This window comes from Condylostylus longicornis, unplaced genomic scaffold (genome assembly GCF_029603195.1).
Source record: "Condylostylus longicornis isolate FDR11 unplaced genomic scaffold, ASM2960319v2 ptg000098l, whole genome shotgun sequence".
Taxonomy (NCBI): domain Eukaryota; kingdom Metazoa; phylum Arthropoda; class Insecta; order Diptera; family Dolichopodidae; genus Condylostylus; species Condylostylus longicornis.
The window spans coordinates 1,184,337-1,211,369 of NW_026578066.1; the positions used below are offsets into that span (position 1 = coordinate 1,184,337).

At 27.8% G+C, this 27,033-nt stretch overlaps 1 protein-coding gene across 1 annotated transcript in view; it reads left to right on the forward strand.

Annotated features, from left to right (window-relative positions):
- Positions 1 to 27,033, forward strand: part of LOC129613944 (gonadotropin-releasing hormone receptor) — a gene marked incomplete at its 3' end in the record, with an annotated part of 100,863 nt that overhangs the window by 46,168 nt on the left and 27,662 nt on the right. The window contains exon 2 of the mRNA XM_055528293.1: positions 24,217 to 24,400. Within this exon, the coding sequence (XP_055384268.1) occupies positions 24,217 to 24,400 (184 nt within the window). The remainder of the gene's footprint in view (positions 1 to 24,216; positions 24,401 to 27,033) is intronic.

Sequence of the window (27,033 nt, forward strand, 5' to 3'; positions counted from 1 at the left end):
TTTTTTATAACAATTTTATTCAAAACTGTTTCCTCCAGATTTTCCAAATCTACGATAAGTAATTTTATATTTAAAAGTAAAATTCCTTTAACAATTTTTATCATACTATATCCTTTAACCGTACATGCATATACCGATAAATTTTTGTAAATACTTACATGTAAGAGTACTTAAAAAATCCTCTGTAACAAAAACATTTTCCTTTCAAGGACTTTTTAAAACAAAATTACATAATATGAAAGAAAATTGTTGCTTTGTTCGACAAAAAAAACTTCAAAGCTAAAAGAAAATATAAAAAAAAAATTTTTATTACAATATAATAAAATGAAATTTTGGAAACAAGGCAGGTGGTTTAATTAATTTCATGTTAATTATTTCCTATAAATCTCAAAATTTTAGAATAATGAAAAATACATTACCGTACATACATGAATGTAAAGAATACAACACACATTTCTATACATATAATATGTACTTGTCTTTCAAGAAGGATTAGTCGATTGTGATGACACATAATTTATTTATAGTAAAGCATTCAATTAAATTTGAACAAATGAACACACATGATTTATGAATGCATCCAAATCCTTATACGAGTACATATGCCTACCGGCTACCACAATAATAAATCAAAAATTAATGAAATTCTTTTGTTAGATTGTTGTTTTATTTTTAACATCAATTATTTATCAGAAACCATTTTGTAAAATTTAAGGTATTGCAATAGATGAATTAATTTTTTAATCATTATAATCCAAATATAATCTTGCCATATAAATTCTGCCTTAATAATAATCTGTATATGTTTAGTAAGAGATGCATGTAGAGTTTTAATCCTATAAATTATAAAGAACAACAAATTTCATTATGGTATCCATTAAATTTTCCATTAAATTTAAATTAATTTTTTGGATTTTACGTACACCTATTCAATGGTTATCAAAATAGAAAAAAAAATTCTTATGTATGCTATAGTGGTCCTGATGGTTTTTAAACAAATTGAATTTGATTCATCAAATAATTGATTTTAGGTATTAAACATGCAATGTGTAGGACAACAATTAAGTTCTTTAAGTGGTTTTGTTAAATTTAGTCGCATTGGGGTAAAAAATGAAAATTACATAAATTGGATTATATGCCAGCTTAATTTTTCTAAAAACACCATATGAGGGAGTTTTCTTCTGTTCTGAAAAATCAATTATTCCACTTATGTTACTGCTTTTGAAATGAAATAAAAAAATTTTTAAAAAATTTTACCTATTGTATACACAATACGATCGGTAAAAACATATGGTAAAAAAAATTTTCTAATCGTTTTTTGTCAAATTATCCGAATATCTCATTTCGTCCTATAAAATATGAAAATTTATTAGATATAGAAAATATTAACAATCCTAACCTCGCAATAAAAACATAAACCTTATAAAACCAACAATAACTTTGCTTGATTTTGAATACATTTAAAACGTTAAGCTGCAGAATTGCAAATTTACTGCTTACGTAATAAATTTGCTACATTTTTCAAAAGGAAAATCATGATTTACTCATTTAACACACTAAATTTAAGGTCTTACTTAATGAATGTGCTAAAATAGTTTTGTGTACACAATATTATTTTAATCAACGGATATGTCGGGACATTTTAGGTTGAGAATTGTTTTGCTCATTAGTCAAATTTAATATTTTCTTTACAACTTTTCTAAATTTACGGAATTGTCAATAATAATTTTTCTCTCAAAAAGTTTTTAAATTTTCGACTCTCTCTTTTACAATAATCCTACGTCCGTTTTAAGCGATTAAATACCACTAAATACCATAGACACAAAATACTCCTAGATTCTACTTAATATTAGGGTTAAAACTAAGTGTAATCCTTTTTATAATTCTTCTTTCAAAAATATTTATGATCCATTTTCCTTTAATTTCAGTTGTAAAAAGGAATTTATGTACTATAAAAAAAACAACACAAGTGAAACATGATTGTGTCATAATTATTTTAATTTTGATGATAACGGAACTGTTATATTTTCGTATATTCCCTCATGTGAAATTTTAATCCTTCAGTGGGAAATATTAAATGTGTACATGTTGTTACAACTATATTTTACTTTATATACAATAAAAGTTTCTTAAGCATACAAAAAAGATTAAAAAGAAATTTCATTTTGTTTTTTCCCTACACACATACAAACTTGAATATAATTTTAATATCATAATTTTTATAACAAGTTTATGCCAAACAAAGTAAAAACTTTAAGATAAATAAAATCTTTTCACAAAATTCCTTTGAGGGGAAATTACAAATGTGACATATTTTCGTTAGAATGCGACCCAAGTGAAATTTTGTTTTTATAAGCCGATATGAGTGATTTTTTTTGTTTGTTGTTTCTTTTTTCTTTTTGTGTTGATCTTAATCGAAAGTTTTCATCATATGAAATCTTGGATAAGAATTTTTTTCGTTTTTTATCTGGAAAACGTTGGAAATAACACGTTTCACTTAATCATCATACTAATTTAATTGAATACGTAGAGAAAATTTGGCACACATACACATGTAAAATTATAAATCAAACTATACATTCATATAATAACTGTATACCAGTTAGGCAATCACTCATACTAGTCAAATGTAATAAATTTAGTTCAAAATTTTATTTGGAATTTGTGCTCAAATACTTGTACTCGTACTTTTAAAGAGAAATTACTCAGAAAATATAAGTAATAATTTTTTTTTTATTTTTCAAACCTTTTTCACTGCTACCACAATAAAATTATTATTTTTAAAGAACTTTGCGTGCCAAGAGACTCTGATTTGTTTGCTCAATTTACTTTAATATTGTATTTAAAATTTATCCCCTAATATGGATATTTAAAAAAAAGTTGTGAGCACATAAATAAATAAGCGAAAAACGAGAATGAATATAAATAAGAGAAAAAAGGTTAACTGCAAAGTATAAAGGTAACTAAATAACTAATTCGCAATATTTTCGAAACATTTAACAACAAATAAAGTTATTAAAGTACAAAAATGTTAACTTTTTTTTTATTTCTCTTACTTTTGACTTTTTTTGTATTCAAAATGTAGGAGGGATTGCATCGAATAAAAAAGAATTCATACCTCTAGGGTATTCAAAGATAATTTCTGATTAAAAGTTAAACTATTTTCAGCACGTGCCAGAGTATCAAGTAAGGAGACAAATTACATCAACAAACATATTTATTGCCGTATTTATACAAAGACCCAACCATCCTTTTTTGTATATAATACTTGGTTTAAATTTAAAAGGGTTTCATGATTATTAACAAAATAAATTGTACAAGATTTCCGGCAATAATTTTCTTACTGCATTTAAAGCACAGCACCAAATTTGCCATTAAGGGCAATGTAGGCGTTCTGCTTGAGGAGAAAGCAAATTTTCGTTTAGGGGCTACAGATATGGATGTCAACATGCGAAACTGTTCATTCCATCTTGTTCAACGAATTTCTCCTCAGAGCTGTTTGGGATGGACCGAAATCGGGTTCGTGCAATTACTGGTTTCCAATAGCGCAAGTGGTACACAGTTAACATCTTCTTTGATGATCACATTTTTGTTGAAATCTAAGTTATTGTTATTAGCATTTCTGAAGGTCCCGCTTCTGCTTAAAATTTTTGCTATAGTTAATACATTTAAAAATTTTTATTACTGTATCAGAAACATATTTTCTCCCATTTTTCAAAATTACATTGCGTGTTGTAAACTATTTAAACAAAAATTTTTATTTTATTAAAGTAATAAAGACAAAGTCTAACGTAATAATTTGATGATATAATTTAAATTCACAAATACGATCCAAATACATATTCCGGATATACTCGTACATATATGAATATTTTGACATATGAATATTAACATATGCGTGTAAACTCTTTAAAACACTGATTAAAATAATAAATTGTAAGAACGGGCACTAATTTATGATCTGAAAACAAAGCCAAATAAGGCACTAATAATAATTTTCACGAATTTAATTTTTAAGTGTATTTTACGATATTTCAGATTTACGTGACATTCACAAGAGGTACCTGAAAATATAAAACTAAAAATAAATTTTATTGTGTTATTATCAATTTTAGTTTTGTTTTAAAATTAGTATATTAAATTTTCTTATAATAATTATTAATCATATACCTGAAATCTGCGAGTATAATAAATTAACAAAGTTTGTTATAAAATTATTTTGGAACTATTTTATGCAAACAGTCTTTAAAGTTTTTCCACTTACGTTTTTTTAACCACAATATTTTTAACTGCATTGAAAAATACTAAGGAAGTTGGAATGTGCCATACTAATTTGACAATCACAATGAAACACAAAACAAATTGTTTTTTATATTTCAACTCACAATAATTTTGATTGTCAAAACAAATTTCCTTATATTTCAAATATTTAAAATTCAAAAATGTCAAAACATTTGTATAGAAAAATTTAATAAACAATTTGGTTTTTGTTATAATAAATGTCAAATTTAAATTATTATTTAATAAGAAAATTTAAGAAAAAAAATAGTACTTTTGTGACAGTTTTTAAAATTGCCAGGGGAATAAAACAAAGTAAGAATTAATAGTTTCGAGTAAAAGCCAGCTGAAAGTAATAGGAGTCTTTGGTTGGAATACTTGTGGAGATTGACGTGTGATCTTATACCTTAGTACAGTGACGTTTCTGGCAAGATCTTTGTTGTTCAAGCATATGCCTTCTCCAACTCGCCTTCTACCCTCACCCTTCCATTTACACTCATTTTCTACCATTACCACGCTCTATTAGCCCCGTTTTGTAGTAGTATTCTTAAGGTGTAATTTTGTGCAGCAGTTCCTGCTGTTGCTTCCACATCAGTGAGTTGTGCTTTTCCTTTATTGCATTCGAATAGAAGTATTTTCTATAGTTTATAAAAGTTTAATAATCCTTTCGATTTACATCGAATCACAATAGCTAAAATCAGCATAACTTTGTAAATATAAGGTAAGAAAACCTTATCTTCTCGTCTGTTAGTATTTATGTAGTTAACATGTATAAATATTTTAATCTTACGTGATCTAAAAATCATAATGACCAACTCAGTTTTCTTCTCCGTTTTAAAAACAAGTTTTCTTCTTTTTTCTTCAGTTTTTCTTTAGATCTATGTCGCCTTGTTTACAATTTGTCTTATTTATTATTATTAGTCTTTTTTTTTTTGAAGATAACAAAAAATACCTAAAACGTAGAATTTATGTAGGTCAATGGATAAAATGTTTTTCTGTTCAAAAGGAAGTAAAAAATCAATTTATTTATGTTATGTTATGAAGAAAGGATTCCTTGAACCATATCCTATTATAGATAATAACAGCTACCCAAAAAAATAAACATGAATGTTTCTTTACGGTCATCTAATAAATATACGAAAACATTATATCTATAACAAATTAAATTTAATGTCTTGTTTAGCAGCAATGTAATTTAGTAAATTAAATTTGTAAAATTTTCTTGTCAGATGTATCTTTTGTAATACTACTACGTTAAATGTTTAACTTACAAATATAGTTGTTTTGAAATAAGAACTAAGTACGAATTCATCGGAGCTTACAGTTATGACAGAGTAATTCAGCAGATTAACTAACCAATAGTGCAATGGTTATGGCCCCGGGCCATTAATAGAAGGTTTAAATCCCGGTCAGGTCGCTATAAAAGTTAATTCAATATTATAAGGTATAGCTTAATATGAAAAACATATAAAATAAAAAATTGATATTTAACTAGTTACCATACTTCCTTAATATTTTATATTAAACAATACCAGCAAAGTCAAACAATAAATGGCAATAATCTTCAGCGGCGGAAAAAATTACGGCAGGCTAGTCTTCTACCTAGTTAGAAACCCAATGATGTATGAAACTATTGGACATGGCCATTAATAATATCATGCACTATCATAATAATATGAGAAAAATTCAGCAGATTGACATTACTGAATTGTTCTTTTTTTATGGAAGAATTAATTTTTAAACTTCCTGCTTTTATAGAATTGAAAAATTGTCCTTAGTACGGACACAGTAGCAGAAACGAACAAACCGACAGACGGATATACAGAGTCTCTAATTATATATCTGCAATTATAATAAATCATTGTGAATTTGGAAAATACAGCGGCTAGTTAGTTTAATTCAAATTTGATTCAGATCTAAATATACAGATCTTCATTAAAATTATAATATCCAAAATTCTACAGAGCAGAAGTTTCTGTAGAGCCAATTCCGTATATATTACAATAAAAGTTTTATGAATCGTATACGTGTTAAAAATATCTAAGGATTCATATAATCAATATAGCTACATAATTACAACATTCTTCGTGGTTGTAAGGAAATACACATCTTTCCTTTACCCTTAATCTTAAAGAAATAAATTTAATAACCACTTGACAAATACAAATAATTTCATGCGGTTTTACTTTGCTTTGTTTCTTGAAAAACAACACTTGAATATTTTATATTTATAGTTAAGAACTCATAAATTTCAGTTCACGGAGCAAAATTTTATTATTTATGGTTAGATAATATTGTACAAACCATCTCATTCGTATAATTTGTTCACCACATGTAAACACAACAAACATACTATGTAATATGTAAAAACAAAAGTCAAAATATTCATTTCACGATTTTGCCCCTTTCTGCTAGATCATATTTTTCTTCTCTTGGTGATGAATTTTATATTGATTCTTTCGCATGAATATAAAATCATTTTGTGACATTTGTGTACTACATACATACAATGTATAAACAACCGTCAGAGAAATACCGTAATTTATTTGCATAAAAATATCATCGTGAATATTAAAACTTTAAAAAGCTAAAATGAATTTATGTAAGAATTTTGAATAAATTTATTACAAAAAGATAAATTGACATTTAAAGTCAGAAAATTAGGTGAATAATTTCAATTTACAATATTTTCGATATTTAAAAAAATTTTCTTGATAATAAACAATCAAAATTATATATGCATAATTTTATTTATTTAATAAATTAAGAAATTTATTAGTGTTAAATAATTAAACGCATACTACTTTTGCCAAGGTAGGGTCGTGCAAAATTTTAAAAAATTTTAAATTTTTTGCCAAGGTAGGGGGTCGTGCAAAATTTTAAAAAATTTTCAATTTTTTGCCAAGGTAGGGGGTCGTGCAAAATTTTACAAAAATTTTAATTTTTTGCCAAGGTAGGGGGTCGTGCAAAATTTAAAAAAATTTTAAATTTTTTGCCAAGGTAGGGGGTCGTGCAAAATTTTAAAAAAATTTTAATTTTTTGCCAAGGTAGGGGGTCGTGCAAAATTTAAAAAAATTTTAAATTTTTTGCCAAGGTAGGGGGTCGTGCAAAATTTTAAAAAATTTTAAATTTTTTGCCAAGGTAGGGGGTCGTGCAAAATTTTAAAAAATTTTCAATTTTTTGCCAAGGTAGGGGGTCGTGCAAAATTTAAAAAAATTTTCAATTTTTTGCCAAGGTAGGGGGTCGTGCAAAATTTAAAAAAATTTTAAATTTTTTGTCAAGGTAGGGGGTCGTGCAAAATTTTAAAAAATTTTCAATTTTTTGCCAAGGTAGGGGGTCGTGCAAAATTTTAAAAAATTTTCAATTTTTTGCCAAGGTAGGGGGTCGTGCAAAATTTTAAAAAATTTTCAATTTTTTGCCAAGGTAGGGGGTCGTGCAAAATTTTAAAAAAATTTTAATTTTTTGCCAAGGTAGGGGGTCGTGCAAAATTTAAAAAAATTTTCAATTTTTTGCCAAGGTAGGGGGTCGTGCAAAATTTTAAAAAATTTTCAATTTTTTGCCAAGGTAGGGGGTCGTGCAAAATTTTAAAAAATTTTCAATTTTTTGATAAGGCAGGGGGTCGTGCAAAATTTTAAAAAAGTTTCAATTTTTTGCCAAGGTAGGGGGTCGTGCAAAATTTTAAAAAATTTTCAATTTTTTGCCAAGGTAGGGGGTCGTGCAAAATTTTAAAAAATTTTCAATTTTTTGCCAAGGTAGGGGGTCGTGCAAAATTTAAAAAAATTTTCAATTTTTTGCCAAGGTAGGGGGTCGTGCAAAATTTTAAAAAATTTTCAATTTTTTGCCAAGGTAGGGGGTCGTGCAAAATTTTAAAAAATTTTCAATTTTTTGATAAGGCAGGGGGTCGTGCAAAATTTTAAAAAAGTTTCAATTTTTTGCCAAGGTAGGGGGTCGTGCAAAATTTTAAAAAATTTTCAATTTTTTGCCAAGGTAGGGGGTCGTGCAAAATTTTAAAAAATTTTCAATTTTTTGCCAAGGTAGGGGGTCGTGCAAAATTTTAAAAAAATTTTAATTTTTTGCCAAGGTAGGGGGTCGTGCAAAATTTTAAAAAATTTTCAATTTTTTGCCAAGGTAGGGGGTCGTGCAAAATTTAAAAAAATTTTCAATTTTTTGCCAAGGTAGGGGGTCGTGCAAAATTTAAAAAAATTTTAAATTTTTTGTCAAGGTAGGGGGTCGTGCAAAATTTTAAAAAATTTTCAATTTTTTGCCAAGGTAGGGGGTCGTGCAAAATTTTAAAAAATTTTCAATTTTTTGCCAAGGTAGGGGGTCGTGCAAAATTTTAAAAAATTTTCAATTTTTTGCCAAGGTAGGGGGTCGTGCAAAATTTTAAAAAATTTTCAATTTTTTGCCAAGGTAGGGGGTCGTGCAAAATTTTAAAAAATTTTCAATTTTTTGCCAAGGTAGGGGGTCGTGCAAAATTTTAAAAAATTTTCAATTTTTTGCCAAGGTAGGGGGTCGTGCAAAATTTTAAAAAAATTTTAATTTTTTGCCAAGGTAGGGGGTCGTGCAAAATTTAAAAAAATTTTCAATTTTTTGCCAAGGTAGGGGGTCGTGCAAAATTTTAAAAAATTTTCAATTTTTTGCCAAGGTAGGGGGTCGTGCAAAATTTTACAAAAATTTTAATTTTTTGCCAAGGTAGGGGGTCGTGCAAAATTTAAAAAAATTTTAAATTTTTTGCCAAGGTAGGGGGTCGTGCAAAATTTTAAAAAAATTTTAATTTTTTGCCAAGGTAGGGGGTCGTGCAAAATTTAAAAAAATTTTAAATTTTTTGCCAAGGTAGGGGGTCGTGCAAAATTTTAAAAAATTTTAAATTTTTTGCCAAGGTAGGGGGTCGTGCAAAATTTTAAAAAATTTTCAATTTTTTGCCAAGGTAGGGGGTCGTGCAAAATTTAAAAAAATTTTCAATTTTTTGCCAAGGTAGGGGGTCGTGCAAAATTTAAAAAAATTTTAAATTTTTTGTCAAGGTAGGGGGTCGTGCAAAATTTTAAAAAATTTTCAATTTTTTGCCAAGGTAGGGGGTCGTGCAAAATTTTAAAAAATTTTCAATTTTTTGCCAAGGTAGGGGGTCGTGCAAAATTTTAAAAAATTTTAAATTTTTTGCCAAGGTAGGGGGTCGTGCAAAATTTTAAAAAAATTTTAATTTTTTGCCAAGGTAGGGGGTCGTGCAAAATTTAAAAAAATTTTCAATTTTTTGCCAAGGTAGGGGGTCGTGCAAAATTTTAAAAAATTTTCAATTTTTTGCCAAGGTAGGGGGTCGTGCAAAATTTTAAAAAATTTTCAATTTTTTGATAAGGCAGGGGGTCGTGCAAAATTTTAAAAAAGTTTCAATTTTTTGCCAAGGTAGGGGGTCGTGCAAAATTTTAAAAAAGTTTAAATTTTTTGCCAAGGTAGGGGGTCGTGCAAAATTTTAAAAAATTTTCAATTTTTTGCCAAGGTAGGAGGTCGTGCAAAATTTTAAAAAATTTTCAATTTTTTGCCAAGGTAGGGGGTCGTGCAAAATTTTAAAAAAGTTTCAATTTTTGCCAAGGTAGGGGGTCGTGCAAAATTTTAAGAAATTTTCAATTTTTTGCCAAGGTAGGGGGTCGTGCAAAATTTTAAAAAAGTTTCAATTTTTGCCAAGGTAGGGGGTCGTGCAAAATTTTAAAAAATTTTCAATTTTTTGCCAGGTAGGGGGTCGCGCAAAATTTTAAAAAATTTTCAATTTTTTGCCAAGGTAGGGGGTCGTGCAAAATTTTAAAAAAGTTTCAATTTTTTGCCAAGGTAGGGGGTCGTGCAAAATTTTGAAAAATTTTCAATTTTTTGCCAAGGTAGGGGGTCGTGCAAAATTTTAAAAAAATTTTAATTTTTTGCCAAGGTAGGGGGTCGTGCAAAATTTAAAAAAATTTTCAATTTTTTGCCAAGGTAGGGGGTCGTGCAAAATTTTAAAAAATTTTCAATTTTTTGCCAAGGTAGGGGGTCGTGCAAAATTTTAAAAAATTTTCAATTTTTTGATAAGGTAGGGGGTCGTGCAAAATTTTAAAAAAGTTTCAATTTTTGCCAAGGTAGGGGGTCGTGCAAAATTTTAAAAAATTTTCAATTTTGTGCCAAGGTAGGGGGTCGTGCAAAATTTTAAAAAATTTTCAATTTTTTGATAAGGTAGGGGGTCGTGCAAAATTTTAAAAAAGTTTCAATTTTTTGTCAAGGTAGGGGGTCGTGCAAAATTTTAAAAAAGTTTCAATTTTTTGCCAAGGTAGGGGGTCGTGCAAAATTTTAAAAAATTTTCAATTTTTTGCCAAGGTAGGAGGTCGTGCAAAATTTTAAAAAATTTTCAATTTTTTGCCAAGGTAGGGGGTCGTGCAAAATTTTAAAAAAGTTTCAATTTTTGCCAAGGTAGGGGGTCGTGCAAAATTTTAAGAAATTTTCAATTTTTTGCCAAGGTAGGGGGTCGTGCAAAATTTTAAAAAAGTTTCAATTTTTGCCAAGGTAGGGGGTCGTGCAAAATTTTAAAAAATTTTCAATTTTTTGCCAAGGTAGGGGGTCGTGCAAAATTTTAAAAAATTTTCAATTTTTTGCCAAGGTAGGGGGTCGTGCAAAATTTTAAAAAAGTTTCAATTTTTGCCAAGGTAGAGGGTCGTGCAAAATTTTGAAAAATTTTCAATTTTTTGCCAAGGTAGGGGGTCGTGCAAAATTTTAAAAAAATTTTAATTTTTTGCCAAGGTAGGGGGTCGTGCAAAATTTTAAAAAAATTTTAATTTTTTGCCAAGGTAGGGGGTCGTGCAAAATTTTAAAAAATTTTCAATTTTTTGCCAAGGTAGGGGGTCGTGCAAAATTTTAAAAAATTTTCAATTTTTTGCCAAGGTAGGGGGTCGTGCAAAATTTTAAAAAATTTTCAATTTTTTGCCAAGGTAGGGGGTCGTGCAAAATTTTAAAAAAATTTTAATTTTTTGCCAAGGTAGGGGGTCGTGCAAAATTTAAAAAAATTTTAAATTTTTTGCCAAGGTAGGGGGTCGTGCAAAATTTTAAAAAAGTTTCAATTTTTTGCCAAGGTAGGGGGTCGTGCAAAATTTTAAAAAAATTTCAATTTTTGACAAGGTAGGGTCGTGTAAAATTTTAAAAAATTTTCAATTTTTTGCCAAGGTAGGGGGTCGTGCAAAATTTTAAAAAAGTTTCAATTTTTTGCCAAGGTAGGGGGTCGTGAAAAATTTTAAAAAATTTTCAATTTTTGGCCAAGGTAGAGGGTCGTGCAAAATTTTAAAAAAGTTTCAATTTTTGCCAAGGTAGGGGGTCGTGCAAAATTTTAAAAAATTTTCAATTTTTTGCCAAGGTAGGGGTCGTGCAAAATTTTAAAAAATTTTCAATTTTTGCCAAAGTAGAGGGTCGTGCAAAATTTTAAAAAAGTTTCAATTTTTGCCAAGGTAGGGGGTCGTGCAAAATTTTAAAAAATTTTCAATTTTTTGCCAAGGTAGGGGTCGTGCAAAATTTTAAAAAATTTTCATTTTTTTGCCAAGGTCGTGCAAAATTTAAAAAAATTTTCAATTTTTGGCCAAGGTAGGGGGTCGTGCAAAATTTTAAAAATGTTTCAATTTTTGCCAAGGTAGGGGGTCGTGCAAAATTTTAAAAAATTTTCAATTTTTTGCCAAGGTAGGGGGTCGTGCAAAATTTTAAAAAATTTTCAATTTTTTGCTAAGGAGGGGGTCGTGCAAAATTTTAAAAAATTTTCAATTTTTTGCCAAGGTAGGGGGTCGTGCAAAATTTTAAAAATGTTTCAATTTTTGCCAAGGTAGGGGGTCGTGCAAAATTTTAAAAATGTTTCAATTTTTGCCAAGGTAGGGGGTCGTGCAAAATTTTAAAAAATTTTCAATTTTTTGCCAAGGTAGGGGGTCGTGCAAAATTTTAAAAAATTTTCAATTTTTTGCCAAGGAAGGGGGTCGTGCAAAATTTTAAAAAATTTTCAATTTTTTGCCAAGGTAGGGGGTCGTGCAAAATTTTAAAAATGTTTCAATTTTTGCCAAGGTAGGGGGTCGTGCAAAATTTTAAAAAATTTTCAATTTTTTGCCAAGGTAGGGGGTCGTGCAAAATTTTAAAAAATTTTCAATTTTTTGCTAAGGAGGGGGTCGTGCAAAATTTTAAAAAATTTTCAATTTTTTGCCAAGGTAGGGGGTCGTGCAAAATTTTAAAAAATTTTCAATTTTTTGCCAAGGTAGGGGGTCGTGCAAAATTTTAAAAAATTTTCAATTTTTTGCCAAGGTAGGGGGTCGTGCAAAATTTTAAAAAATTTTCAATTTTTTGCCAAGGTAGGGGGTCGTGCAAAATTTTAAAAAATTTTCAATTTTTTGCCAAGGTAGGGGTCGTGCAAAATTTTAAAAAATTTTCATTTTTTTGCCAAGGTCGTGCAAAATTTAAAAAAATTTTCAATTTTTGGCCAAGGTAGGGGGTCGTGCAAAATTTTAAAAAATTTTCAATTTTTTGCCAAGGAAGGGGGTCGTGCAAAATTTTAAAAAATTTTCAATTTTTTGCCAAGGTAGGGGGTCGTGCAAAATTTTAAAAAATTTTCAATTTTTTGCCAAGGTAGGGGGTCGTGCAAAATTTTAAAAAAGTTTCAATTTTTGCCAAGGTAGGGGGTCGTGCAAAATTTTAAAAAATTTTCAATTTTTTGCCAAGGTAGGGGTCGTGCAAAATTTTAAAAAATTTTCATTTTTTTGCCAAGGTCGTGCAAAATTTTAAAAAATTTTCAATTTTTTGCCAAGGTAGGGGGTTGTGCAAAATTTTAAAAAATTTTCAATTTTTTGCTAAGGAGGGGGTCGTGCAAAATTTTAAAAAATTTTCAATTTTTTGCCAAGGTAGGGGGTCGTGCAAAATTTTAAAAAATTTTCAATTTTTTGCCAAGGTAGGGGGTCGTGCAAAATTTTAAAAAAGTTTCAATTTTTGCCAAGGTAGGGGGTCGTGCAAAATTTTAAAAAATTTTCAATTTTTTGCCAAGGTAGGGGTCGTGCAAAATTTTAAAAAATTTTCATTTTTTTGCCAAGGTCGTGCAAAATTTAAAAAAATTTTCAATTTTTGGCCAAGGTAGGGGGTCGTGCAAAATTTTAAAAAATTTTCAATTTTTTGCCAAGGAAGGGGGTCGTGCAAAATTTTAAAAAATTTTCAATTTTTTGCCAAGGTAGGGGGTCGTGCAAAATTTTAAAAAATTTTCAATTTTTTGCCAAGGTAGGGGGTCGTGCAAAATTTTAAAAAAGTTTCAATTTTTGCCAAGGTAGGGGGTCGTGCAAAATTTTAAAAAATTTTCAATTTTTTGCCAAGGTAGGGGTCGTGCAAAATTTTAAAAAATTTTCATTTTTTTGCCAAGGTCGTGCAAAATTTTAAAAAATTTTCAATTTTTTGCCAAGGTAGGGGGTTGTGCAAAATTTTAAAAAATTTTCAATTTTTTGCTAAGGAGGGGGTCGTGCAAAATTTTAAAAAATTTTCAATTTTTTGCCAAGGCAGGGGGTCGTGCAAAATTTTAAGAAAATTGCAATTTTTTGCCAAGGTAGGGGGTCGTGCAAAATTTTAAAAAATTTTCAATTTTTTGCCAAGGTAGGGGGTCGTGCAAAATTTTAAAAAATTTTCAATTTTTTGCCAAGGTAGGGGGTCGTGCAAAATTTTAAAAAATTTTCAATTTTTTGCCAAGGTAGGGGTCGTGCAAAATTTTAAAAAATTTTCATTTTTTTGCCAAGGTCGTGCAAAATTTTAAAAAATTTTCAATTTTTTGCCAAGGTAGGGGGTTGTGCAAAATTTTAAAAAATTTTCAATTTTTTGCTAAGGAGGGGGTCGTGCAAAATTTTAAAAAATTTTCAATTTTTTGCCAAGGTAGGGGGTCGTGCAAAATTTTAAAAAATTTTCAATTTTTTGCCAAGGTAGGGGGTCGTGCAAAATTTTAAAAAAGTTTCAATTTTTGCCAAGGTAGGGGGTCGTGCAAAATTTTAAAAAATTTTCAATTTTTTGCCAAGGTAGGGGGTCGTGCAAAATTTTAAAAAATTTTCAATTTTTTGCCAAGGTAGGGGTCGTGCAAAATTTTAAAAAATTTTCATTTTTTTGCCAAGGTCGTGCAAAATTTAAAAAAATTTTCAATTTTTGGCCAAGGTAGGGGGTCGTGCAAAATTTTAAAAAATTTTCAATTTTTTGCCAAGGAAGGGGGTCGTGCAAAATTTTAAAAAATTTTCAATTTTTTGCCAAGGTAGGGGGTCGTGCAAAATTTTAAAAAATTTCAATTTTTTGCCAAGGTAGGGGGTCGTGCAAAATTTTAAAAAAATTTTAATTTTTTGCCAAGGTAGGGGGTCGTGCAAAATTTAAAAAAATTTTCAATATTTTGCCAAGGTAGGAGTCGTGCAAAATTTTAAAAAATTTTCAATTTTTTGCCAAGGAAGGGGGTCGTGCAAAATTTTAAAAAATTTTCAATTTTTTGCCAAGGTAGGGGGTCGTGCAAAATTTTAAAAAATTGTCAATTTTTTGATAAGGTAGGGGGTCGTGCAAAATTCAGCTCTTTATTCAATTTCCATTTTGTTACACATGTTTCAGTCTAAGTATATGAATTTATTACCAAAAACTATATTATCAAATGCAAAGAACAACTTTTGTCAATATAACAAATATGTACGAGTTTTGCGAAATTTTAAAACAAATACCATTCACAAATATTTTTCAGAGAATCAAATTTGTAAATTTTAAGCTCCACATATAAACAGATTTCATGCATATACAAGGATATTTATAAGGTTTTGTAAAAGATTACAATTTTACCAATATTTTATCAATATTGAAGGTTTTGTATACAAAAGAAATTTAAAACACATAAATATAAAATTGAACTAGAAATGAGGGTGCTAGTGTTATAATAAAGTTGGGTCAAACCAATGCTTTGCATTGTGCATTTTTCAACAAGTGAAAATACTGCCTTTTCATACAATCTAGCATTGTACTACGTTCGAATATATTTCAAAATTGCATAGGTTTAGGATGAGCAATGTAAGCAATCTTTAATAGAAAGCAAAAAAAAAATTGAAAAAGGCGTTAACATAACGCTCGAATTCAAGGGTTAATTGCGTCAGTTAAAAAAAATAAGTTTATTTATTCATTTTCAGAAATTTTTCTGAATTTATAACTAACTTTTTGCATTTTCAGAAATTTGTGAAACCTTGCAGTTTCGGAAATATAAGGTGCTAAAAATTAAAATTTGTCAAATTTCAAGAGAAATAGAAAAAAAAATTTCTTCTAACGAAATAAACTATTTATCAATAACTAAAAGCTTCTTTAATTTCAAACTCCTAAAACGTACGGTTTGAAAGAAAAACAATATCAAAAATTCGAAAAACATGGGTCTTAAGACAACGGGTAATTTTAGCAGTCATTTTGTTTTTTTAACATTTAGTTATATCACGCGGTAGAGAGTTTTGGAAAATGTTTATGGTTTTCTTAAAATAAGTAGTCAAAAAATGACATTTTTAAGTTTTTGAGTGGTTTTAACTTTTAGTGGGGGGGATAGGTGAAAAGTTTCCTCCACGGTAATAAGTTTCAAATAAAGATATGTGCGTATGGAATTTCAACTTTTTATCTGCAAGGGTGCAGCAGCTTTGTAAACAAAAACACGGGCAAACGGACGGACGAATGGACGGACTGATGGTCGGACGGCCGAACTGAGTGAAGCTAATAAACCAATTTTTTTCAAAATTTCTTTAGAAAAGTGTTAAAAATCAAATTATAAGAGCAAGAAACGTGCAAATAAAAATTAGATTTTAAAAGTTTCTATTCTTGTAAATACGCCGAACGCTATACCAAAAGTCTATAATTTTCCGATTTTTACTTAAAGAGAAATATTTTGCAGTAGTTGGATTCTTTCGCTTTATTCTTTCGGATATATGAGGGAGTACTAATCTTAAAACGCTCAATATTACATTTAATACGAACTGCCTCTCTTAAAAATGTAAGAAGCCAGTGAAGTAGGTCCACATTATCGTAAAAAGAGGATGAAGTTAGAATAAAACGAAACTGCTAGACACAATTTTTTTCTAAAATGTGCTTAGTTAAAGAAACAAAAATAATCGGTTTTTCTACACAAAATTTTCGCATCGCTTTTCAATTTTACTATTTTTACTTTCTTTATTCGATTGATTACCACAAATACGCTAAATAGCAATTATTTGTACACTAAATTTTATCTAGAATACTTTCTAATTTATTTATATAACCTTCATACACTTAATTAAATATTATACGTACATAGTAAATATAAATACATATTAAGTTTTTGTATTTTATTTAACAAAAAATTTTCAAAAGGATTTAATTTGAATTATTTTAGCACGTGCTTTTGAAAATTCTATGTAAGGATCATTATATGCCACTGGTGCGTGCACACATTTCTAATCAAAGAAATGCTTTCGATTATTAATTCCTCTTTTAAAAGCCATTGTAGGAACATGTAGTAAATAATCATGTGTAAATCGTGTACTTTGATTTAAGTTGTAATACTTATGGTATTTTTGTGTTTAGGCTCTAATACGAGTTTAAATCAAAGGATTTATGCTACAAGTGATAAATAAACACACACATATGAACTCTTGAAACTTATTAAGTGTGCATATTAGGTTTGTACCTAATATGCACACTTAATTTGTTTTGAAGAGGTCAATTCGATTAATCAATTTAACTGGCCTGTATTGCAAGTTTGTTAAAAAATGTGAGATTGCATAAACTACCAGAAATTCAAGCACGGACAGGTAAAATTTCAGCTTAGATTTTTGTACGTATGTATGTATGTGTGTATTTGAGTAAGTTATAAAAATTATTATATACTACCAAAGTTGAGTTATAAAAATTTTTTTTTTTTTCGTGAAATTGGAATCATGTTTTTAAAATTTTTTACAATATTGCAAGGTTTTTGCATAAATTTCATATTTTTTTTTTCAAAAATAATTAAAAATTTTAATGAAATAAAAATATTTTGCAATTGCTCTTTGATATTTTTTATGTTTGTTGTTTTTTGTAATATTCGATTTTTTTTTAATCCGATTATTTGATTTGCGGTATAGTTAACGTCAATGGTTACAACAATATTTAATTATTTTTTGTAATTTACCTAAAAAATGTAAAAATTTTTTTCCGTCGTATTTACACCACATAAAAATCGAAATTACATATAAATGTAGGGCAGCCAGAGAATAACACGACGATGCATTCACGACAAGAAAAGACTGTTCGGATAAGCAACTATTCCGAGATTTTGCCTGCTCGTAATTTTTCTGAAATGAGCACACAGTTGATCAAACTTAGCGAACAAGCTTTCGGTAATCTTCAATATCAAAGAAAAACGAAGACACTGCGCATCAATGCAAATAACGTGATCAAATTTGTAATTAATTCAAGTCGAGCAGAGGATGTCACTCATTTCAACTACCTTGATAGTATCATTAGTGTGAAGGCAGATGAAAATATTATTAAGAATAGAATTAAGATGGCAAGAATGAATTGACTTTGGAAGATCTGGAAACCCGCACACGATCAACAAAGCTGATCAAGTCGGTTCTGCTGTATGGGAGTGAGACATAACTTGTATGAAAAAGCGACACGGAGAAACTGCAAGCAATACTAAACAAATGGTTATGAATTACCTGCTCTGGGAAATTACGAGCTAATAACAAGAAGATATCACCAACAAAAGAAGAAACTGGAAGTGGATTGAGCATACATTCTGAAGGGCGATATCCGCAATTTTCGGTGTATTTTTCAAAAGTCTATGAAAAAATAAGTATTTGGTTTCTTTATTTGCACCTTTTACCAAAAACAAAGCAAATAAAGTAAAACAAAAAAAGTTTTAGTCTAATACAAACCTTCAACTTTAAGATGAACTCTTAAACTGTTTTCCATATAATTGAACTAGGAAATGGTCCAATCATCCTACTTCCTTACGATTTTTCAAATTTCAAATTAAAATCATTTTCTTTTCTCTTATTTTGTTTATTTAATGCTCTCCTACACAAATTCCATTCCATTTTGTGTACACACAAACCTACATATAAGTAGATAAATATTTTATATACCTACTTTTACCTTTATTGGGTAGTGAAATCAAAATTTTATACCAATATTGTATAATATTGTAGGTTCTTTTAAAAGTTTACACCGAACCAACAAAATTTGTTTACCTTTTAAAGTAAAAAATAAGATTACAATAGCAATAATAAACCAGTAAAAGCATTTTTAGGAAAAACAAGTAAAAATCTCTTAAGTAACAAAAGTTGTTAACCCAAATAGGACACAATTTAAACGCAAATTTACTCAAGTATAGGAAACAATATTTTCTGATAACTTACACAAAAAATAAAAATTTATTTAAAATATTTTTTCAAAAAAATTTTATCGATAAATTAAGAAAACATTTAGTTGTATGAGTTTGAAGTTGACCAAAGATTAATTTGACATTGATTTGACATTTTTCTATTTTTTCAAAAATTTTCAATAAAATTAGAAAAAAAACGAATAATAATTCTTAATAGTTTTGCTCTGCTCATTCATCTGTCCGTCAGTCCGGGCAACTCTTTGAAAATCATTGCAAATGACTTTTTAAGAATCTATGAGAAAGTTTTAAAAAATTTTTGACTATACATAACTTCCTCTTTTTTATAATAAGAACTCAAATTATTTTCTCGATTTCCCGAAATTTATTTTTTAACTCACCTAATTCATGGCCAAATTTGACTATTCTGCCAGTGCTTCTTGTATTTTGTGTTTTTCCCCTAAAAGTATGCAATTTTCTAAAAACTTTAAAAAATGACTGTTTTTTTTAAAAATCACTTTCACTTCTTAAAGTGAAAATTGCTACTTTAAAACCATTGATTCTCTCCGAATTGGTCAATATTTTCAGTACTTCAGTGCTTGAATACCTTCCATCTTATATACCTTAAGAATATAAACCTAAAAAAGTTCATAAAATAAAATCTATAATCTATACAAATACATAAAGATATCTACTTTATTGTATATATAAAAGAATTTTACAATATCCCATTATTTTTATCCTTCAATTTATCTCAATAACAATTTCTTTATTATAAAGGTCATAATCAAACTTAATTTTTTTTTTTAAAAAAAGGACAATCATCCTTTGTGATTAATCTATTGATTTTAAAATTCTTGTAAAAATTAATTTCCTCTTTGTAAAATTTTTTACTTCCCTATCCATTTTATAGATTGTTTTTTGACACAAAAAAAAAAGAAGAGAAAAGTTGACACCCACACTTATAATCTTTTCTTGTCTGAAACGCTTGTCTTATTTAAAATTGACAATTAAATGTTATTTATACGTTCAAATGACAACAATTGTATTAAAACTGGTCAATGTTGTGTAACGTTCTTCATCAAGCACATAACAAAGCAAAATGTTATCAGTTATGTAAATTAAAAAGGTAATTCGGATTTTTTATTAAAGATAATTTTATTTCCGTCCAAAATAAATTTAACAAATTAATTAAAAAATTAAAAATTTTCTCTTAATCTCTTTTGAGTCGAAATTATTTCTTTCACAAAGTGTAATCAAAGTAGCAAGAAACGTTTTTTTGCAGAAAAATTATTTCTTAAAATATTTGAATATTTGTATGTATGTGGAAAACTTGCCCAAATAGCGTGAAACAGTTTAAATTTGAAATACAAATTTTATGCAAAGAGGAACTTGGAGAAACTGCAAATGTTGGCATGCTGCCTTAGGAGTGCCATGAGGACCTACCCAACGACACTTATGGAGGTCATTTTCGATTTGTTGACGCTGCCTTTGGGCGAAGAAGAAGCAGTAGGGATCAATAAAAGAAAAGGGACAACTTGGGTGGATCCTCCCTGGTGGGATGCCGCTGATTTCCTCGGAAAATAAACACTATTTTTGGAAACAGGTTGCACTATTAACTATTTTTTTAATAAAAGACGCTTACATACAAAAGTGGAACTAAGCCAATAACGTATGAGGAATTAATATTTAAATTCTCTTAAAAACTAGTTATTTAACACCTTTACTTAACACATTACTGATACTTTGTATTATAAATGTGAAAAAATCTTCTTAAACAATTTCTCTCACATTATTATAAAATATTACAGGTGCATATAGGGTGATAGTAAATCTTCCAAGTGTGAAAAGAAAAAGAAAAAAAAAAAACTATAAAAGATTAAATTAAATCCTTTAAATATTTCTTCACTATCCCACAATCCTAATACTGAATGGCTGTCACAAAAAGTAACATAGGTTTTCGTTTTATCCTTATACCTAATAAGATAATAAAAAAAAAAACCGTATCATAATGGAAGAATGCTTTAAGAATAGCTTACTTATGTACACAAATGCTTGTACAAAATACAAAAGTATATATAAGATTTTTGTGAATTTTAAAAGTTAACAATTTTGCACATTTCCGGATTCATGATCCGGATTTTTCCTTTTCTTTTTATTTGTCTTTATTCCATCTTCATTTTCTATAATTCCTCTTTGATCAATATATTATAAAGTGAAAGCAAGTAAGACTCCAACCTACTCTGTATCAAATTTTTAGTTTTTGATGTAAAATTTTATAAATTTTCATTTAAATTTGGAATTTACCAATTTTCTTTCTCTATTTTTTATCCTTTTTATTCATCTTTTTATCTTTTTACATTTTAGATTTAGTAAGCATTTTCCATTTCTTTTTACCGACTGGATCGCACATACTAAATAAGGGAGGTATTGTGATGACACCAAATTTTATAACAGTTGAGCTTTCAATAGAACTGCACTTCTTCGTGACACACAAGAATGTAGTGAACTATTTTAGGAGAGATTTCCGCTTGCGTTCATGAAAATTTTCCGATTTTGACGCATAGTATGATGAATTGCCCAATTTCAGAGGTATCTCCGACCCAAATATCTGAATTTTTGCTACGAGTAGGTTTGTATATTTAACTGTTAAATGAATTAACAGGTTTGTTTAAATTTTAATATTTCAACTCTGAATATTAAAGGAGTAAACTAACAAATTTTTAGGAAATATCGAGGCTCGGCCTCGATTCTAATTCTATTGAAATTTCTTGAAATTTTATATTAGAATTCTGTTCTAAATTCATTAAATTCAAATTCAACAAAAGTAGCTGACCAACTTTTCAACAGAAAAATCAGATTCCAGAAAGTCAAGCACTAGTAAGCCTTTTTAGTAACCTATTAAAAACAAATTTTTTGAAATTATTATTGCTAAGAAATTCGAATATGAGCTGCCCACATTAGATTTTTTACTTAAATGTTACATTTAAAAGAAAGTTCACAAAAAAAGAAGGAAAAATTACTTTTAACTCTCTGAAGAAAAATTTCAAAATCAAGAAGATTAAATTTTGTTGGGTTTTTTTTTTTTGCTAGAGACCTAGGTTTAAGATTAACATTTTATTTCCCTACTTTATTTTCTCTTTATGTCAATATACTTTTATAATACGAGTACATACTATGTTTTGTATATTATTGTATAAAATAGAAACCAGATGGCCTCATTCCCATCTGGTCTATTTAGATCTATTCGCATCAATTTGATTTTATTACGAAATTTCTTACTAGCTATTCATTTTGAAGATTTTAACAATTTCAATTTCAAAGCAGAAAAACAGAAAACAACAAATTTTTTTTTTTTTCAAATAATGTGATACAAGATTAAAGAACTTTTTTTCCCCAGATTTCAATTTTAAAAATATAGAAGAGGAAATAACAAAAAATAAATTAAACTCTAGTCAGGTAACATTCTATAATCATTGCGATAGAATAATTGATTGGAATTAACATTTCTCTTAATTTATTAAAATTTTTTTTTTTATTTTGGAATATTCCAAATTGTCCTTAATCTAACTATGTTGACGAAATTGAATAATTTTCAAAATTAACCGAGAAAAAAATCCTAATATTCTTAATTTGCATCTATTTGACTGAAAAATAAAAATAAAAGTTTGTTTTTATTACCATCCCCGCCAAATTTACCTCGGATTGCAAAATTTAATTAAAATTCATTTAAAATTTACCAGTAGAGCAAATCCAGGAAGGATTTTTAAGTTCTGTACGTTTAAAATTTACCGGAAGTACTAAAATTATTAAAAATTCTTAACTAATCGGAACATGATAAATTCAAGTTGCTTAAATTCCAATGACTTTTGTGAACTTGAATTTAACTAAAACCAGAACAACCAAATAGCCCTTAATTTTTAATTAAGAAATACAATAAATAACCTCATTGTAATAAATAAAGGAAACCAATGTATACTAATAGCTCTAAATAATTCCATATTGCTCTACTTGAAATATTTTTAAAACCATTTCTTAAAAAAAAATAGAAAAACCACTTATCTTGTAACAACAAAATTTTAATAAAAACTTTAGTAATGCCTAGAAGTCATCAAAATTATCTTGTACCAGATTATCTAAGTGTTACATGTAAATTTATGACAATATATAAAGTACCCATATCTATAGTGCCATTTTGTCTTATAACACAAAAACTTACAAGCATGAAAAATATTTTATATTGAGAATTAAGAATTAAAAAAAAAATGGTATGACCACAAGATCTTAATTAGGATTGTATAAAGAAATGCCCCTAAAAGTATACTATACTATTGGAAAAAATCAAAATTATGAAATTTTTTAATGAGAACATCAACAAATTTAATTTTTTTTAACATTGACCCACAACAAACTTATTTGGAGTATTTTCTCTTGAACTGTGCTTGATTATGTTATTTATTGTATAAAAGATTACTTTAATTATATACAAGAATATATCAAAGTACCAAATAATTACAACGAAGTAAAAGTTTTTTGAACTCCGTGATTTGAAATGTGAATTCCTGTTGTTTCCTGTAAAATCAAATTTTAAATATATTCCGAACGAAATTAACGAAAGGACGGTGAGACACCGAGCTCATCTGGAGCAACATGTCAACGTAGAGGCCTCTCGGCTCATTGTTATCTGAGATTCTCCTAGAAGGCTAAAGAGGACTTTGCCTTCTGATTTAGCGCAAAATGCCACAAATCGGGGAGCGTTAAATCTCTTTCAATCTATATTAAAGAAAGTTTGATGGTTGATCTAAGGGGACTAGTATTAGAAAATAAGGAAGAGGTTTCTGTGGTAAAACACATAACAAACTAAGGGTTGCCAGGGAATGGCATGTTAGTAGCATTCATGCTTTCCTCCTTCCTTCGATGAAAAAAAAAATATATCCAATTTTTTTAGCTAATGCTTTTGAGCTTTATCAATAATGCTTATAATTCATTGTTCAATGATGAAACACATGTGAATCTAATTCATCAAAATTTTAATTTGTTCATCAAAAGTTTGCATAAAATGCTGCTTAAATATTAACATTAACTGAGCAAACAGAATTTTTGGTCAGTGAAGCTCAAAACAAATTTCATATAAACGAATCGCCTTGTGAAATTCTTTTGCTCTTATATTTGATGTTATTGTATATGCACACACATTCATAAGTATTAAAAATTATTTTCTGCCATTTATGATTCTTATATGGTTTGAGTCTTTGAATATAAACTTACTCTCAATTAATGTTAAATTTACCAGCACAATTTTCAAAAAGAATTAGGACAATTTTAAAATTTTAATTAAAATACTAAAAAATAAATAAACCAAGCTACATAATTGTTAAGTTTTTAAAAAAAAATGAAAAAATTTCGAAAAACTCTTTAGAAAATTCAAATAAATCGACAATAAATTTTCCGGTATAACTTTTCCAATTGACGTTAAAACGGAAAATGTTGTAAGCGCCCATATTGAAAATATTTTATTAATTATTTTTTAAATTGATTTACAATAAAAAAATTTCTAAAACATTTTTTTTTTATTTTTAATTTTTTTTTTTCAGTTTTTCATATTTCGTGTTGCTCGTGGTCCATTTATAGAAGATTTTTATCAATGTGTTACCCATGGATTTTATACGGCTGAATGGCAAGAGCAACTTTATACAACATTTACATTATTTTTTACATTTATAATACCGTTATGTATATTAATAGTTACATATTTATCAACGTTTCGTACAATATCAGGTAAGAGAAATTGTGTAAATGTGTGTGTGTGAATTAAATTTAATTTATTTTTTAAAAAATTCCTACCTATTAATTGAACATTGTTTTCGGTGCAAATTATATAATTACAATGCACGTATTAAACGAAATTAAATTATATATGTTTATATATATAAATGAAATAAAAAGAATTAAAACGATTAATTTTAAATTGAAAATTAATTAATTAATGCATCAGTAAAATTTTTCCATTTCATCATTGAATTAAATTTTATGATAATTTTTAATAAGTAATAACGTGATTAAAATTATTATTAAAAAAAAAATTTAATTATTACGAAATTTTTTTTTAAAATTATGAATATTAAGGTTGTTATTGTCTCTCTGTTCATATTTCTTTGAGACCAGTTTAACAGAGTCACACATATGTACGTATATGTTAATCGTAATTTGCATCTAAAATTTGATTCTATAAGTATTTCAAAATTTCTTAAAATTTCTGATGAGCCGCGTCAATGGAAAGGGCCAAATAACCCTTCCCTGAAAAGTTATGCACATATTATTTTTCTTCCCTTCAAGTTTTTCTACTAATGAAAATTTCTTAAAAAATTATTAATTAAATTTTGACAATATCATTAAACTATATTTGGTTGTGTTTGCTTTTTGTTAAATAACTTTTGCTAATAAGTTAGATCAGAGGTTGCCAAACCTTTTTCTGTCGTAGGCTCGTTGTCGTGTTTTTCAATTTTTGATAGACCCTCTGCTATTTTCTTTGATTGATGTAAATTTCTAACAGTAGCAAGGTACGACTATGATGTAAGAAAGTTAAATAAAAAACTAATTTAATTAAATTCATATTTTTTTGTAGACCCCTAGTAGGTCTTCATGGAACAGTGGGCCACTTTTGGAGTCATTGAGTTAAATTTTTATTATTTAAGCTGTACAAAACCAATGGTTATTTATAAAAGCATTTTTAAACTTACTAAATAAAAAATAACAAAATTAAATTCAATTTAAAAAATATTAAATTATATGAAAGTTAAAATTTCTTTTAATTACTTTCATACACAAAATATAATTTTGAAAATTACCACCAATATCTTTATTCTTAAAATCGAATAAGCAAAAAAAAAAAATTAAATTTCAGGGCCATTTTGATTAAATAATTGTAAAACGTCAAGAAAAAAGAAAATAAAAATTCCATTTTATACTTATTTCCCTAAATAACATTAAAATTAAATGAACAATACAAAGAAATTCACTAAATAGGTCTATGATATTAATTAACTGTATACGTTTCTCTATACTTTTGTATGTCCTTATGAATCAATTTAATTTAATTTCTTTAATAGCAAGCGATTCAATGTAATAACCATAAATTTTCATTGTCTATTCCTTATTAGAAATGGAAAATTCGTAAATACTTTTGTTTTTGCCACTCAAATTTTCTTCTAGGACATTATTTTTGTTTCTTCTTTTCTATAATTTAACATTTTATTTAGTAACAGAATAATCACAATCATCTAAATTTCTAGTAGATTAAACGCAACTACAATATACTTAACAATATTCAAGTTAGGCATTCCCTATATTTTATTTGTGTATTGTGTTTTTTTGAAATCCTCATATATTTACGCTTAGTTAATTTTCTTCCTTGTTTTACCTACCCGCCTGTTTCGAAATTATACACCTTCTCAAAAGGATACTTGATTCTTGTTAATTATTTAAAATAATAAACTTTCTCACTAAAATATTCTTAACGATATCTCAATGTCGTGTTTAGTAGGCTTTAAAATATGTACAAGAAAACGAGAAAAAAAAATTGAGAGCATTTTTTTTTTTTTAACGTACAAATCACGTTCGTTTTTACAATAATTCTGTAAACAGGATTTCTTCTAATAGAAGAGGATAAAAATAGAAAGTTTACAAAATGGTTTTGTCTCGTTTTTCTACTCAATTTTTGTTCCTTTTTTGTTTTTTAAGTCCTTTTACTTTTCCTGTCTTTTTACACAATTTTATTATCAAAGTGTGATCTGAATATTGGACAAAATAAAAATATACCATTGTGAACGTGTTCAGAAAATGTGCGGTATACAAAAATACAACTAGTTCTATGCTTATATTTTGTGAAAGTAATGAGAAAACCCTATAGCCGCACCTAATAATGAATATGAGACAAAATCACGAAAATATCATATTCATAAATATTTCAAAGTAAAATGACTTAAGATTCTTAGAAATTAAATTTTAACAAGGTAGATAATTAATTGAAATTTTTGACGTAAAAATATTATTCTTGACATTTTTCAAGTTCTGTGCTGCCAAAAAAAAATATTTTTGGTCGGAGGTTACTTGGGTTTGAAAATTTCAGTATATGGAAGAACTTTGTGTGGAAATTATCTTGTTTGTATTAAAATCAACGATTCTGGTACATTTAAAAAAATCTGATTTGGTCAGCATATAATCGACCGGAAGATGTATTGTCTAGTTTAGTGACAAACTGAACTCAAATATTTAATTATCAACAAATGTCGTCAATTATATGGTCCTTAGATATGGTAAAAAATGTAAAATCGGCCCGTTAAAAAGTCCATTTCCTTTGGGGTCTGACATATCCCAAAAGTTGATCAATCTGTGTCATGGCTAAAATAAAG